The sequence below is a fragment of the Aquarana catesbeiana genome, linkage group LG13 (genome assembly GCF_042186555.1).
Source record: "Aquarana catesbeiana isolate 2022-GZ linkage group LG13, ASM4218655v1, whole genome shotgun sequence".
NCBI classification, from domain to species: domain Eukaryota; kingdom Metazoa; phylum Chordata; class Amphibia; order Anura; family Ranidae; genus Aquarana; species Aquarana catesbeiana.
This window is the reverse complement of record NC_133336.1, coordinates 54551108-54567918: the sequence shown is the minus strand read 5'-3', so window position 1 is coordinate 54567918 and position 16811 is coordinate 54551108. Positions and strand designations below refer to the sequence as shown.

The following is a 16811-nucleotide window of genomic DNA, read 5'->3' as shown; positions in this document are numbered from 1 at the left end:
TCATATATTTAACTTAGGTGCTGCCCATTTCTTCTGATCATCCTTGAGATGGTTCTACACCTTCATTTGAGCCCAGCTGTGTTTGATTATACTGATTGGACTTGATTAGGAAAGCCACACACCTGTCTATATAAGACCTTACAGTGCATGTCAGAGCAAATGGGAATCATGAGGTCAAAGGAACTACCTGAAGCACTCAGACAGAATTGTGGCAAGGCACAGATCTGGCCAAGGTTACAAAAAAATTTCGGCTGCACTTAAGCTTCCTAAGAGCACAGTGGCCTCCATAATCCTTAAATGGAAGATGTTTGGGACAACCAGAACCCTTCCTAGAGCTGGCCGTCCGGCCAAACTGAGCTATCGGGGGAGAAGAGCCATAGTGAGAGGTAAAGAAGAATCCAAAGATCGCTGTGGCTGAGCTCCAGAGATGCAGTCGGGAGATGGGAGAAAGTTGTAGAACGTCAACCATCACTGCAGCCCTCCACCAGTTGGGGCTTTATGGCAGAGTGGCCCGACGGAAGCCTCTCCTCAGTGCAAGACACATGAAAAGCCTGCATGGCGTTTGTTCAAAAAAAAAAAAAAAACACCTGAAGGACTCCAAGATGGTGAGAAATCAGATTCTTTGGTCTGATGAGACCAAGATAAAACTTTTTGGCCTTAATTCTAAAGCGGTATGTGTGTAGAAAACCAGGCACTGCTCATCACCTGTCCAATACAGTCCTAACAGTGAAGCATGGTGGTGGCAGCATCATGCTGTGGGGGTGTTTTTCAGCTGCAGGGACAGGACGACTGGTTGCAATCGAGGGAAAGATGAATGCGGCCAAGTACAGGGATATCCTGTACGAAAACCTTCTCCAGAGTGCTCAGGACCTCAGACTGGGCCGAAGGTTAATCTTCCAACAAGACAATGACCCTAAGCACACAGCTAAAATAACGAAGGAGTGGCTTCACAACAACTCCGTGACTGTTCTTGAATGGCCCAGCCAGAGCCCTGACTTAAACCCAATTGAGCATCTCTGGAGAGACCTAAAAATGGCTGTCCACCAACGTTTACCTTCCAACTTGACAGAACTGGAGAGGCTCTGCAAGGGGGAATGGCAGAGGATCCCCAAATCCAGGTGTGAAAAACTTGTTGCATCTTTCCCAAAAAGACTTGTATACTGAGCAAAGGGTCTGAATACTTAGGACCATAAGTATCAGTTTTTCTTTTTTAATAAATCTGCAAAAAATGTCAACAATCCTGTGTTTTTCTGGGGACTTTCCGTCCCCACTGTAAGTTAGCATCTTTGATATCCACAGAAGTCAGAAAATATCCCTGGTGACAGTTGGGGTGGATTTCATGCAGAATATTTGGACTCAAATGAAGATGTACAGAGCTTTAAAATGCAGAATGGGGTACATGCCCCTTTGGGCCTGGAAACCATAAACTGGGTGGATTCAAACTCCTGCAACCATTCACAAGAACTGGGGCAATAACACCTTGATCCAGAAGAACTGAGGGGGCTCAATGGAGATCTGTTAATTTGTGTGGCAACACAAGGTTGGAGGCAAGGAATTTGTTTGCCACATTGAAATATCACCTCCCAAACCCAAGTATCTGGGACTTAAGGTGTTCAAGCATTCACAAAGATTAAGAAACGGAGTCTCGATGTGAAGGTCGAGAGATGATATGACGGATACGAAGAGAGAAGACTTTGTTCCATACACTTCTTCCCCAAAGGAAGATGGGTGATTTTACCTCCAGCTGGTCCAACCAGACGCTGTCCCTTGAAGGCCATGCAGATCAAAGTTTTTATTTTACACAAGGGTTCTGCAGTCAAGCACTTGTGCCAAAGTACCTTATGATTATGAACTGACTGGATCCACAATGAGAACAGACCACCTCTACACAAATCCTAAGGCTTCATATAGACTGCTGCTGGTAAACGGATGTTTAGGAGCAGTTGGGTGTTTTTTTCAGCTGCCCCTGAACTCTCCTCTATTATCTTATCAGCACATGTACACAGGGTCATTCATAGTCCTTTCTAGGTTGAGTTTAGAAGAATTTTTTGAAAAGCAAAAAAAAAAAATGCGTTCAGGATGGATGTTCAGAGGCATTTGAAAATCCAAACGCCTGTAGCAGCTTGTAAACGCGGTATACTCTTTTTTAAAATTTTTGTCCATAACGCGGTAAACGTCTGCTTTCTGTCAAGTTAAATCTTTCAGGGGAGGTTGTAAAACGTCCCGTGTACATTAAGCCTAAATGAATACAAGGCAAATAAACATTTACTAAGAGAGCAAACAATTTGTGTTTCCAATCTCCATATAGAAATAGTAGGAAAAGCAGGTGCAAAGGGAAAGTGTTTGCGACTCTTAGGAGTTTTCAATGACCCAACACTGGTAGAAGCAACAGTCTGATCCTCTAGTTTGAGTGGTGCACACTTCAATACAAAGGGCCAAAATGGGGTTTAATTTGGTGGCGTAATAGCAGTAGACTGTGACTCCTCGGAAAGCTCACCAGTAAGGGATTGGAAAAAATCAGGCTGGGTTCACACCTATGCGAATTGGATGCGGTTTTCTCCGCATCCAATTCGCATAGCAGGAGAATGTGACTGGCTCTCTATGGAGCCGGTTCACATATCTCCGCAGCAGGTCCGGTGCGTTTTGCAGGAAAAACGCGTGCCTTTCAGGCTGAAATCAGACCTGAAACTGTGAACCAGGACGCACCGGACCCCTGCTGTGCGACGGATCCATCTTAGGTGTGAACCCAGTCTCAGACAGACTCTATGCGACCAATAACACGGAAGCTAAGGCAGGTAACAGGTATAGAATCCGCAAGATAGAGCACAGGAGCATGCTTCTGTGATCAGTGGCGGCAAATAACTGGGTAAATTGGGTCATAAAAACTTGCATGCCTATGGTAAAAACCTCCGTCAAGAAACAAGAGGGCCCAGCAACACCTGTTGGAGCCTAGAAAGACTATAAGGACAGAATAGACTCAAAGAACATAAGAAGGGGCCCTGCATGGCTCCGAAATGTGGCTGTATATTTATCATGTGACTATGAAATAAAGCTATGGACCCTTTCAAGGAATCCTTGGTATACTGATGACATCTTGTTCACTCAAAGAGCATAAGATAACATAATTTTAGGCGGCAGACATTAGCACTGTCGAAAGCGTGCTGCAAGCAACCCCAGAACTGTTAGTAGAATGTGAGCTGGGGGCATTGATCTAGGTAGGCTATCCCTGCAAGGTCCATTTCAGCAAGGTCCGGATGTTATACTTCAAAGGTCAGGCTGAGGACAACTGTGCTAGAAAGATGCAGTCAAAGAGAAAAAGCTCCACTGCAGGTAAGTCTTGAAGAAAAAAAAAAATTGAAGAAAAAAGGTAGTAGCAAAAAATGTTTTTCTGTAAGGGCTGTAGAAAAGCTGTACAATCCTCTTGGGACACTAGGAAAAAAACTGAAGCTGGTAGTGGTAGGGATTATCCTGGGCTAGCCTAGCCTACAGTCTTTCTGTTTGCCAGTGTCCAGTCCTCCTGTAGGCATCAGAATAACCCAGAAGGTTAAGACTTCCTGGGTCACTCAATAGATAAGAAAAAAAAAAAATTGTTCTGCAATGCTGGAGTCCTGGGTCAAATTTAACCAGGGCATACTATGTTGATCTGAACATTCTCCTGAACTGGTTTCCTCCCAAAGTCAGTTACACACTGGTGTCTCCCATGTGTTTGCCATAGACACTAGATTATAAGCGCCACTAGTTCAGGAACTGTTTTATGTACTAAGTAAATTGCTCTATAATATAATAGTTACCAGTAATGTAAAAAACAATAATGCACTCTGGATTTTTTGGTCACTCTTTATGTTCAGTTTAGGCTCTGCCCTTCTGCAGTAAGCACTCGTAAAGGAAATGCATTGGTAGCTGTCCTCTGCTTGTAGCCCCGAAGGCTGGCTGATTGGCAGTTGATTCACAATGGGCAGTCTAGATTCAGACACTGCAGATTATAACAGCTGTCTCTTTTTTCCATTACATGGATAACTGAAGCTGAAAATCCCATTAGTCCCAAGTGCACAGGACAAGTGGAAAAGTCACAGCGTACTTGCGGTGTTGAAGGGCTATTGAACTTTTATGTCCACCCATATAAAACTTCAAGAAGCTGCATGTTGCTGGCTGTAAGCAGAGGTTCTGCAGCAGCTGGTCCAAGCTTTAATGCGCTACCGAGAAATTCTCTAATCACTGACCGTCTTCTCTGTTGGCCAGTCCTCTGCTTGTTAATCTTCTAGCCATTCAGGATATTTACTTCCTGATCAAAAGTTTAAGGCTCAACGCCAGATCCAAAACTTCAAGAAGAGGCATATGGTTTCACGAGATAAAGCCATTTGTTAGATGTTGCCTACGGTTACCACCCACTCTAAGTAACTTCATACGTCCTGCCAGGACACATGTTGAATTGCCTCCCTCAGTGTAATATCAGATCTAGGAGTTCTTGAGTGGAAAGTGGGGGATCCTTGTGCAGATTCTGGCAACATTTTCAAAGATAAATTCTACATGCTTTATGGGAAGTCGCTTGATTTTAACTTGTTTCTAGAGCAGTTGGTGTTCTACATACTTACAAGCAGTTGAAGGTTTCTTTGAAGGGCCTAAAGTGTTTGAAGCCATGAGAGTAAGGCACTTTTTTTGCATCCTTCGTTTAAGAAACTAATATTTCAAGGTGGATATTTGAAAGTTGAAACATAAAGTGGCTGCTCCCTTCTGTTTGTGTTCAGTAAGGGCATGCTAAGCATGTATTAAAGGTCTTGGTTGATTATATTTTTTTTGACCCAATGTTAGGAATGTGTAGCCTGTGTACCATTAAGTACACAGCCCTAAAGTGTTCAAACAGGTACGCTTTGATCTTGTTCATTGATGATCATGTATGGAAAACGCACATTGCTGCTACCTTTTGATTACAAGATATTGTTTGGGCTGGATGGAAATTTGGTTGCAGATTGACGATGTCTGGATATGTATACTGTTACTATGCAGCTCGTTCTGTTCCCTGGACAATCTGTGAGCTAAGCAGGGCTGTTGAACCACAGAATTGTTCTAATTCGGCAATACATGTTTATGGCCAAATCTCTTAAAAATCATAATGCCTAACACAATACAATCAGTTTGAAAAATCCCCAATCTTCTTTAGATGTACCAAAACTATGTAATATAAAGACAAACCTAAACAATCCAGACTGGCCCTTGCACTACACAGTTGATGGTAGATTTAAAGCAGAACAGTCAGATCATATAGTGTCTGGCCAGCCTAAGTCTGAGTCTAAACGAGGTTGATCCGTGTGTGTTTAGCCAGCTTAAGCTTCTAAGTAGACTTGTTGGTTAACCTGGGTAAAACCCAACCTGCCTACTAAATTCTCCCTTTGAGACAGCCAGGACAGGACACTGGTGTGTAGCATACGCCTGGGAATGTGCATGTAGACCAGAAGTGACGAAAAGTAGTTGGAGGAGATCAGCAGCACCAAGATGAAAACTAGGCAAAAAACATGATAATTTATTTGTGATAAACAATACTTTAGCAAACCATTCAATTAAGGTTTAGCTCTGATTTAAGTCTAAGATCATTCTATATAAAAAAAAAAATTACGTTTTAATTACGTCACCTCTTACCCTTTTCATCTACAGGATTTCTTTAGTGCCTCCCGCGTTCGTTGTAACTCCCCAACCCAATCCACTCGGCTATCTTTTTCTCTGTTCGCCTTCAGGCGATCCTTAAAAACTCAATTGCTTAGGTAGAGGTGGGATAAGCTTCCCTAACAACTGGAATTTTACTTTCACCATCAACTTATCCCCCCGCAGGCATTACCTTTTGCGGGGTCCTCTGAACCCTCCTGTATTGTATTGACTCTCCCTTCATATTGTAAAGTGAGGTGCAAGTTGTTGATGGTATATAAATCCTGAAAATGATCAAATCCGTATAAAAAAGTGTCCGTATTCTTAGGCCCCTTTCACATGAAGAGTCTCATCAGTTTTTCAGGTGGACTTGAATAGACCATCAGCTCACCCTTAAGTATCGGCAGGTGTATACCCACCTACCTCCATTCCGATCTGGTCCACCAAAAAACAAAAGGGGGTGGAGATACGCCCCCCTCCATCTAGGCGGATCGAATCAGAGGGCACTCGGGTGTAAACAGACAGCGGAGTCCGTTTACATCTGGCCGCCCATAGAGCAGAGCGAGCTGTATCTGCTCTGCAAAAACTAAGTAGACCAAGAAGTGTCATCCTCCCGCTCTGCTCTGCTCAGCTCAGTAGGGGATCAGCGGACAGATCTCCTGATGATCAAATCGGAGTTCACCCCATGTGAAAGGGGCCTTGTACTAAATTTGTGTAAAGGAAAACCCATAATGTTTATTTATTGAGTTCACAACCCAGTAGGTAATGAAGTTTAAAATTATTTTAGTTTCCATATGTTATAAAGTAGTTTGGGCTGCTATTCTACTCAATACTGATATGTCTAATTTTTTTTTGTTTTGTTTTCCTCTGCAGATGATAATCTGGAATTTGTTGACAATGAAAGACGGCCGCACTTTCCCCAATTTTCCTACTCTGCAAGTGGAAATGCTTAGATGTTTCACAAACTTTTTTTTTCCTTTATTTTTCCATTGCAACACACAGACTTCATATTTGGGCACTAATTTCATCAGACTTTGTACAGGACTTTCTATAGCCTATGAATTACAAACTGTTTGTATGACCACAAAGGAGTTGACGAATGTCTGGGGAAAAAGTCTGTACGTAAAAAGAAAAAAAAAAAAAAAAAACGGTTCTCTCATTTCACATTTGCAAAGATGAAAATATTCCATCCATTCAATTTTTATGTATGTATTTTTTTTTAATATACATACATTCATATACATTATGTTGGACGCTGCCACACAGCCAATATCTTGAGAATGTGCTCACAAGTTGTCAACGGAACTACGGAAGAATGAGCATATCATGAATAGGAAATAAAAAACAAATAAAGTTACTATTCTCACTTCCCTGGTCACCCTGTACCATAAGCAATGTTCTTTTATTTATTTTTAGAGTTTTTAATTTTTCAAAATGTGGGAAATTGGATGTGATTAGGAAATAAAAGAAGGCATAGTCGATTAGTGCAATAATGAGAAAGTGAATGTGTTGTGAGTACTTAAGTCACTTTTTTTTTTCCCTTTAAAAAAAAAAAATATAAAAACAATGAAGTGTCAGTTAATACAGGAGACCAACTGGACCAGCAATTATAGCCTCAGTGAGGTCAATCATGAAACAAACATTCTTATCTTGCTGTAGAAAGACAATACATATCCAATTAGCTGGGTTTTAGTTCAATAACTAAAAATGTAATTTTTAGAGCTTTTCCAATTGTAGCATGTTTGACAATATTTTGGGTTTGCCTACGAAACAGCCTCTAGAGCTAGCGGACGTAATTGTAAATGGTATAGATTAGCCATTTTTTTCAAAGCAGAAGTTTAAAAATAAAGCTTTAGTTTTATGATATTAAAACAGCCCGCAAAAAAACAAAACAAAAAAACACTCAAACAGCAATTTAATCAGAAATGCAAAAGACAAAAAGAAAGTAGTGCTGATAAATATAAAAAAACAAAAAAAAAAACGATAGTCTTGTGCAGGTTACGGCATTTTTATTATAATTTTTTAAAAGAAAATTGATGCAACACTACATTTCTACCTACCAATGAATAGTGGTATGCACTTTTCTCGCACATGAATTTGTTTTTTTTTGTTTTTTAAGTTGGTAATTTAAAAGTTTTTTTTTGTTTTTTTTTTTTTTATGTTTTTCACAGTGTAATGAAAATGTTACACGGAGACTGTTGGGTTGTATTGTAAGAGTAGTTTTTACTTCTGATAGAAGTTTGAAAAATTTTAAAGCAACCTTTTTGGGAATTTTTTTATGCTTAATAAAATAGTATCCATATATACAGTTAACACTAGCACTACACAAGAATTTGAGAACTTCATGGCCTGCCATTCCCCAGGTGGGAAGGATGGCTCTTACAATTTGTTTTCCTAAACCATTCCAACACAATCCCAGAAAAACATTCTTAAGCTCTGGTTCACATTGGTACGATTTGACATGCAATTTGACATGTCAAATTGCCGGCAATGGCACCGTCCTAATCGGTGTGACGCTGCATTTGCGGCGCCGCATCGATTTCAAAAAGTCGTTTCTGTACTACTTTTAGTGATTTCGGGCTGCGGTTTACATTGACATCTGTGTAGTAACCTGCACAGATGTCTCTGAGATCGTGGCCGAAATCGAGACTGACATGCGGAAGTGAAATCGTGCAAGTTCAGCTGAACTCACACGGCTTCATTCCCGAAGCTCAGTGTGAACCTGGGCTAAAGTATACTTCTAGTCAGCCGCATGCTTTTGTAAGTTACTTAAAATGTGTTTGGGGTCGTTGCTGAAGCGGACACAACTTGATTTACCAAAATGACAAGGCCCTACTCTTGTGATCGCAATGTAAAATGTAACAAAGCATTTTTTTTGGAAAGGATGGAAACGTTGATGTTAAATGAAAATCAATAAGTTAAGTGTTAGAAAGTTGGACTTTGAAGTGAGTTTTTCGAGGACTGCACTAACTGAAAGACAAGCTGGAAAACTAGGAGTTGCTTGAGATAAATGCATCACCTCTGTTTTTTGGATGTGCGCACGTATGCATCGATGCGTAAAAAGGTTTTTTGTGCCTCTGGAGTCTTCCCATTCCTCGGTTTGTGGATCCAGCATGTGTTTGTTCAAGGCTGCAACTAGAAATATACAGATTTTTTTTTTTTTTTTTTTTTTTTAGACTATTTTACCCTTGATTATTTGAAATTGGTAATGAAAAAAAAAACATTTTGGTGAGCTGTGGAAATAGTAATAATAAAGTATATATAAACCCTAAGGGCTTGTTCACACATGAGGCTAGAGGGCGGTAAAACCCAACGGTTAAGTTGGCTTTGCTGCTGGGGTGTACACATTCCATGGCAGGAATGAAACCCCGTTGCTTTCAAATGAAGTGGGCCACTTTGCAACCATGTGCAATGCAGGAGCCTGTGGCACGCTAGTGTGTCGATCAATCGGTTAAAGCAGGCGGTGTTGAGGCAATACAACGTAAAATGCTCCCTGAAAATCAATCTGAACAGGGATTGCTCTTCAGACACAAAAGCTCATGTGAACGAGCTCTAAATTGATTTCAGTACGTTTTCTGATCATGCATTGCTCTGTACAGTTTTTTTGTTTTGTTTTGTTTGTTTTTGTGTGTGTATGGGAAATTAAAAGTTTCGTACCAGGAGATCTTGCCACAATTAGCACTGCCTGTGCAGGCTGACATTGCAATTGGCAGCAGCGTTGTCAGCCTGTCATGTGTACTTCTTCAGTTGGCTGTGCCTAACTGAAAGACCTCACAGGCACCCAAATGACGAAGTGCACACTGCAGGTTGACAATGCTGCTGCTAATCATGAAGCAGTGGTTTAGGCATATTTGTGCTTTGCGCTTTCTTGCAATGCACAGAAACCAGCTGTTTATTGACACTCCATCTGGGAACGTGCACATGCCAAAACGCATGGTGCTGCAAAATTTCTCAAAGGGGTCAGGGACTACTTTTGAGTGATTCTCACGCGTAGGGCAGCCCATTGAAATGAATCGCTGTGATGGTGTGAATGGAAACTAAGGCTGGCCATTGATGATACAATTTTGTTTTCTTCCACCACGGGTGGAAGGAAAGAAAGTCACTTGATTCCCCCATCATCACAAGCCAGTATTATTAGGGGGGGGGGTGCCTATTATATTATGGCAAGGGGGGCACAGGGAGCATTCCTAGCCAGCAGAATACAATGGTTACTGCTTAGCAGGCTATAGCCGATGGAAGTAACCGTATGTATAAAAATCTGACCTGCGGGTTGTACTGAAAGCGGAGTTCCACACGTTTTTTTTAGTTTATTAAAAGTCAGCAGCTACAAAAAGCATAGCTGCTGACTTTTAATAAACCAACACTTACCTACCCCAGGGTCCAGTGATGTGGCCTCCCTGAGGCTAGCTCCTCTCCTCGGTGCCGTCATGGTAACTGTGGGCACCCAGCTGTGACAGCTTACGGCTTCACGACCGGGCGTGCACTGCGCTGCCCTCTCCTATTGACCAGTTGATCTTCTGGGACCTGAGTTGTGTCCCAGAAGATTGCTGGCAGGGAGGGGCCGCCTAGGGTGAGAGGAGGAGTCGCCTAGGCTGAAGATAGGAAGCAGGAAATGGGACAGGAAGTCCCATGGAAAAAAGGGGACATACTCCTCCCCCCCCCCCCCCCCCCCTCAAAAAAATGACATGCCAAATGTGGCATGTTAGGGAGCGAGGAGTGCTCAAAGCTGAAGTTACGCTTTGGCGTGGAACTCCGCTTTAAGTTGATCAACTTGGGTACAATCAGTCCTGCCCATAGATGGTTTGAATATCGGCCGGTTCCTGCTAAACCTGCCAAGATTCCAACTGGCTTAAGTTTTGTTGGCTTGCAACAGGAAGTGCTGATACTGGTGGAATCGCTAGATAACAAACTTTGCAATTCACATTACAATAGTTTCTTAAGAAAACTAAGGCATGATGCCAAACGTACTGAAAAATAGATTTTCAGTGTATATGCACCTTAACCTGTTAAAATGGCACAGTTTACATTTCTTTTCCAAAATGAAATGACGCCGCAGATGAAGCATGAATGAAGATGGTTTAAGACGAGTACTACACCTGTCCTCTCAAGCACTTGTCTGTTATGCTTTATATTGCGGCAATTACTTCACAGCGTAGAATACCATTAGATCTGTTCGCTTTAGAATTCATGTAGTCAATGCAGTGTACATAAATATATTTATGTAATGCTTAGCTGCTATTTCTGTTTTTCATTTCTAGATTTGCAGACGTGCATATTTTTACACTATTCTGCAGTGCTAGTTTTTCAATCCCAAAGACATGTTAACATAAAAGGCATGGAATGTTTAAGCCCTTGCTGGCTAATGATATGTATTAAAACACCAACGTATGCCATGGCGCAGTCAATTTGCAAACAGAAAAGTTGGATCCTATATTTTCTACGCTACTAGCTGCCCTCAATCAATGCAAATCACTTTTGGATGAATGTTGATTTTCTACAATATAGTCACATCTTAAAGGGAAACTATACTTCATTTTCAGCAACTACACGTTTAAGAAGTCGTCGCATATAGTTCAAAATATTTGATGTGACATTTAAGGTTTTCTTGCTGCTCCATACTCTTTATTTCAAACAGAGATTTTTGAATGCTCCTGCTAGATATAACAAGGGATGTCATTGGCATTCAATGCTTAAAATAAAACCGAGGTAGATAAATCCGATAGAATAGATGAGAGTAGGTATTAGGGACACTGTAGAAGCACTAAAGTGGGAAATAAACTTCCTCTGCACTGTAGCATCTGCTTCAGGGTTCTGTGACATGAATCCAGCATGCTTAGGCACACAAGCCACAGTACTGATTTGCGGGTGCCAAAATCCGTCTTGTGTTGCATTTACTGAAGTTCGGCTAATGTGCACTCTTGCCTCCAAGTCATGTGATCTGAAACCAAAACCGTATTTTTTTTTTTCCTGATTTACTGCTTCTGCACTGCCTCCTTGACTGTATTCTATGAATCTATTAAAGGATACTGAGATGATGGTTGCCTAATTGGGCAACGAACTTGTGTCCATGGTGGCAGACAAATGTCTGCTGCCCTAAAACCTAAAAAGTATGTGGTGGTGGGCGGGGGGGGGGGGGGATTGGTTGTTTATCAACCCCATTAAAAATGTCCTATCAATAATGTAAACCCAACTGCCACCTGGTTAAGATTGTGCCTAAATGATCATCCAGCTCCATTTTAATGACTGTTGGGATAAACCCAAACCCTATTGTTTGCAATCTGCTTTGACCTGACCTATATACAGTATCTCACAAAAGTGAGTACACCCCTCACATTTTGTAAATATTTTATTATATCTTTTCATGTAACAACACTGAAGAAATGACACTTTGCTACAATGTAAAGTAGTGAGTGTACAGCTTGTATAACAGTGTAAATTTGCTGACCCCTCAAAATAACCTAATACCCAGCCATTATTGTCTAAATTGCTGGCAACAAAAGTGAGTACACCCCTAAGTGAAAGTGTCCACATTAGGCCCAAAGTGTCAATATTTTGTGTGGTCATCATTATTTTCCAGCACTGCCTTAACCTTTGCCACTGGAGTCCTCTTCCACTCCTCCATGATAACATCACAGAGCTGGTGGATGTTAGAGACCTTGCAACTCCTCCGCCTTCTGTTTGAGGATGCCCCACAGGGTTTAGGTCTGGAGACATGCTAGGCCAGTCCATCACCTTTACCCTCGGCTTCTTTAGCAAGGTAGTGGTCATCTTGAAGGTGTGTTTCGGGTCGTTATGTTGGAATACGACCCTGCAGCCCAGTCAATATAGGGAGGGGACCATGCTCTGCTTCAGTATGTCACAGTACATGTTGGCATTCCTGGTTCCCTCAATGAACTCTAGTTCCCCAGTCCCGGCAGCAATTATGCAGCCCCAGACCATGACACTCCCACCACAATGCTTGACTGTAGGCAAGACACACTTGTCTTTGTACTCCTCACCTGGTTGCCGCTATACACTCTTGACACCATCTGAACCAAATAAGTTTATCTTGGTCTCATCAGACCACAGGACATGGTTCCAGTAATCCATGTCCTTAGTGTGCTTGTCTTCAGCAAAATGTTTGCAGGCTTTCTTGTGCATAATCTTTAGAAGAGGCTTCCTTCTGGGACAACAGTCATGCAGACCAATTTGATGCAGTGTGCGGCGTATGGTCTGAGCACTGACAGGCTGACCCCCCACACCTTCAACCTCTGCAGCAATGCTGGCAGCACTCATACGTCTATTTCCCAAAGACAACCTCTATATTTGACGCTGAGCACGTGCACTCAACTTCTTTGGTTAACCATGGCGAGGCCTGTTCTGAGTGGAACCTGTCCTGTTAAACCGCTGTATGGTCTTGGCCACCGTGCTGCAGCTCAGTTTCAGGGTCTTGGCATACTTATAGCCTAGGACATCTTTATGTAGAGCAACAATTCCTTTTTCAGATGCTCAGAGTTCTTTGCCATGAGGTGCCATGTTTAACTTCCAGTGACCAGTATTAGAGCGTGAGAGCAAAAACACCAAATTTAACACACCTGTTTCCTATTCACACCTGAGATCTTGTAACACTAATGAGTCACATGACACCGGGGAGGGAAAATGGCCAATTGGGCCCAATTTGGACATTTTCTCTTAGGGGTGTACTCACTTTTGTTGCCAGCGGTTTAGACATTAATGGTTGTGTGAGTTATTTTGGGGGGGCAGCAAATTTACACTGTTATATAAGCTGTACACTCACTACTTTACATTATACCAAAATGTAATTTCTTCAGTTTTATCACATGAAAAGGTATAATAAAATATTTACAAAAATGTGAGGGGTGTACTCACTTTTGTGAGATACTGTACTTCAGATGGCTACACTGAAGCCAGCCATAGATGAAGTGATTTTCATTCCTGCAACCACGGGAATCCCTCCCGCAGAGCTATTGTGTTCTCCCGGCAAAGGGAGCCGTCCCAGCCGGGAGAACACTTGGTGATTATTGCTAGCGGCTATAGCCACTGGCAATAATCACATGGAAAGTCCAACAGGTTGGTTGTACCCAAGCTGCTCGATCGACCTGCCCATACATGGTTGGAATCTCGGCCAATCCCTGCTTAACTGGCTGAGATTCTAATTGTCTATGGTCGAACTAATTGGTTCCTCCTGCCAACCCCTATGCCATTGCATTTAGTTATAGGGACCAGTGGGAGGAACCACTGAGTTGCAGTTGGGGAACAGGAGATGGACTCTTTTGGAAGTCTTGGTTTCTGAAGAGTCTTCAGGCAATGAGTTTGATTCATTAGTGCAGCACAGTCAACAGGAAAGGCTAGTTACTATCTTTAAAGGATTTTATTTTAGAACAAGTCTGTTTAAGCAGGAAGCACAGCCTGCGTATGTAATTTGCAAATAGACTTGCCCCTTGTGTATATATATAAATTTACATTCTAAACACACAAAAATGTTTTTATATTAAAAATGCTTCAGGTGGATGCTCTTAGTGGTTCCTCCCTCCACCCCCTATGTCACTTCTTTGTCTTGTAGTGACATAGGGAACAAATGGGAGGAACCACTGCATTTGGGGACCAGTAGATGACTATCCTGGAAGTCTTGGCTTCTGAAGAGTCTTCGGGCAATGAGTTTAGTTTGTTAGTGCAGCAAAGTCAGCAGGAGTATTTAATATCTTCACAGAATTTTATTTTAACAGTCCTTTTAAGCAGGAAGCACAGCCTGCATATGTAATTGGGAAATAGAATTGGCCCTTGTATCTATATATTTACAAAAATGTACACACAAAAATTGTTTTTATATTAACACTCTCTGATAGATTTACAATACTTTGTTCACATTCATATATGTAAAGACACTGTAAAAAGATTATAGTTTCCATTTCAAATTTAAAAAAAAACATTCCCAGATCTCCTCTAAAATTTCCCTTAAGGGTTAGAAAAACAATCAGGCTGTAGTGAAATATACAATTTAAAGAACCACTGTCACAAGTATCAGCAAGGCAGCATTTTATACACTTTACAGGCTGCATACAGTTAAAAGAAATGTTTGACCAAAATATGAAAATCTGAATAATGTACCTGTGTTATAAAGTGAACTTTTTATTTTATAATTATTCTAAGTGTATTGTTCCCCATTTGTATTGTTACTTATATTATTTTTATAAAAAAAAGAACTTAACCTGTCTTTTTTGCACATGAATGTACCTGGTTATAGATTGCTTCCTCTTATTTTATTATTTTTTTTAATGCTGTTTATTTTACTATCTGTAATGCAGTTTGCATTTTTATTTAAGTGGGTGGGGTAGGAAAATCCAAAATTTCCCCAAAAAAAAGGAACAAAAAATAAAAAATAATTTGGAAAATCCCTGTCATTTTTTATGTTTTTAAGCAGTAGCATTTTTTTAATACAAATTATCCCTCTGGATTCATAAAATAAATAAGGAAATTTTGTTTATCTAAAGTGCCTGGTTTCTATAAAATGGTTATTTTCATGTTTCTAATGTGAGTCTGTCACAGCACTGGACCGGTAGGCGGTCTTGCATTAACAGAAATCCTGTGGGCTATGCTGCTAACCTTGGAGGTTTATACCCAATAGAGGTGGGTGTAAGTGAACCTTGCTGGGGTACAAGGCTTCTGCCTCTCTATGGTGGAATAGGCGCTCTGGAGAATACTTTTGGATGGGTGTAGAGGAGCGCTTGGTAATGGACATGTTGCCACTCTACAATTTGACAGCATCTAATGGTCCTCATACTTTACCGCATCCTGATTCCAGGTCTGTTCCAATCACATCAACCATTGCAGCCCTGATGAAGGGGGAGCCATTTCTCCCTAAATATGCTGGCCTTTCCTGTTACCTGTGAATTGTCAACTTCAATAAACTTCTTTAAATATACCCTCAGTTGTGACAAACTTTTATACTGAGCGCGCATATACACCCATCCAAAAAGTTTCATTTGTTTGTTATTGGTATGGAAAAAGTTCATCTATTGCTATTTAAAGCAAAGTGTGTTTCATTGGATTTAAAGAGGTTGAAAAAAATAAAAAGCAGAACCATTGCAGCAAAAAAACGGTCCTAATAATTAACATCTAATAGGCTGATTCACAGTAATGTCTGATTGCCAATGTGCTAATTGGAACATCATAAATCTGAGTTCTATACCATTTTTGATCCACAATGTTTAAATCTGGCTCTACAGATCTTCCTTTGGCTATTGAGGAGCCAAATTTGCATGTTCAAGAATTTTTGAACCTCTTTTATGAGTGTCCCCATGCATATGTGATTTGAGTGATCTCCCAAAGCCTTCTTTACTCAAAAATTTTATGCAAAAAATGTGAAAAGACGTGTATACTGTATATATTTTAGTGTAGTGAAAGATAGCTTTGACCAAGATGGTGGAAATCTTTTTTTATTTTTCCTATACATCTACTGCTCATTAGTAAACTCATAGAAGTACCATCATAATGCTATTCGGATTTTACCTCTCATTTTCCAATAAAGCACTGTAAACAAAACAACCAAGAACCTTTAATGGATATAAACATACAATCTTGCTGGAGCAGATAAAAGTAATAGCGTAGAATGCAAATCTCTTAAAGTGGTCTTTCACGGCAAAATCTTTTTCTTTAGTTTATGATGGTGAACCTGTTATTGCTATCTTATGTATCCACTGGGGATATTCACCCTCTGTACTTGTTCTGGGAGAAATCCAAAATTTTAGAGCTGTTGCATGAGAAAAGGGAAAAAAATGTAATGGGGGGGGACCCTGTTGGTGTACTACCTGAGATGGGGATTCTGTTCACTTTAAATAGATTTCCTCTCGTTTCCAGTTGTGTCTCCAAGATGGGGAGTGAAGGAGAACGTTCACAGTGTGATTATAGCAGCAAAAAAAAAAATAGCCTTGCTCTACCCACAACTAAAAAAAAAAGTGCTCTAAGTACACTTTCCTGGTGCCAACTTGGCAGCATTCATGTGGTAGTATGCTGTCATTCATTGATGCATGGAAAGGAAAATTATGCTAAGTATTTGAAACTTTTTTCTGTTGCCAACATGGAACATGGAGCATACTACAAGAGGTATGCTGCCATGGATTGGCACCAGTAAAGGAAAATGAATCCATTTTATCAAAATTTCTGTTTTAGTGTAT

General features: G+C 40.8%; 1 protein-coding gene across 3 annotated transcripts in view; it reads left to right on the top strand.

Annotated features, from left to right (window-relative positions):
- Positions 1–8514, top strand: part of AKT1 (AKT serine/threonine kinase 1) — a 224665-nt gene extending 216151 nt beyond the window's left edge. For all 3 annotated transcript variants that reach the window (XM_073609535.1, XM_073609534.1, XM_073609532.1), the window contains one exon: positions 6511–8514. In XM_073609535.1, coding sequence (XP_073465636.1) covers positions 6511–6590 — 80 coding nt within the window. In that variant the 3' untranslated portion in view covers positions 6591–8514. The remainder of the gene's footprint in view (positions 1–6510) is intronic.
- Positions 8515–16811: the final 8297 nt, after the last annotated feature.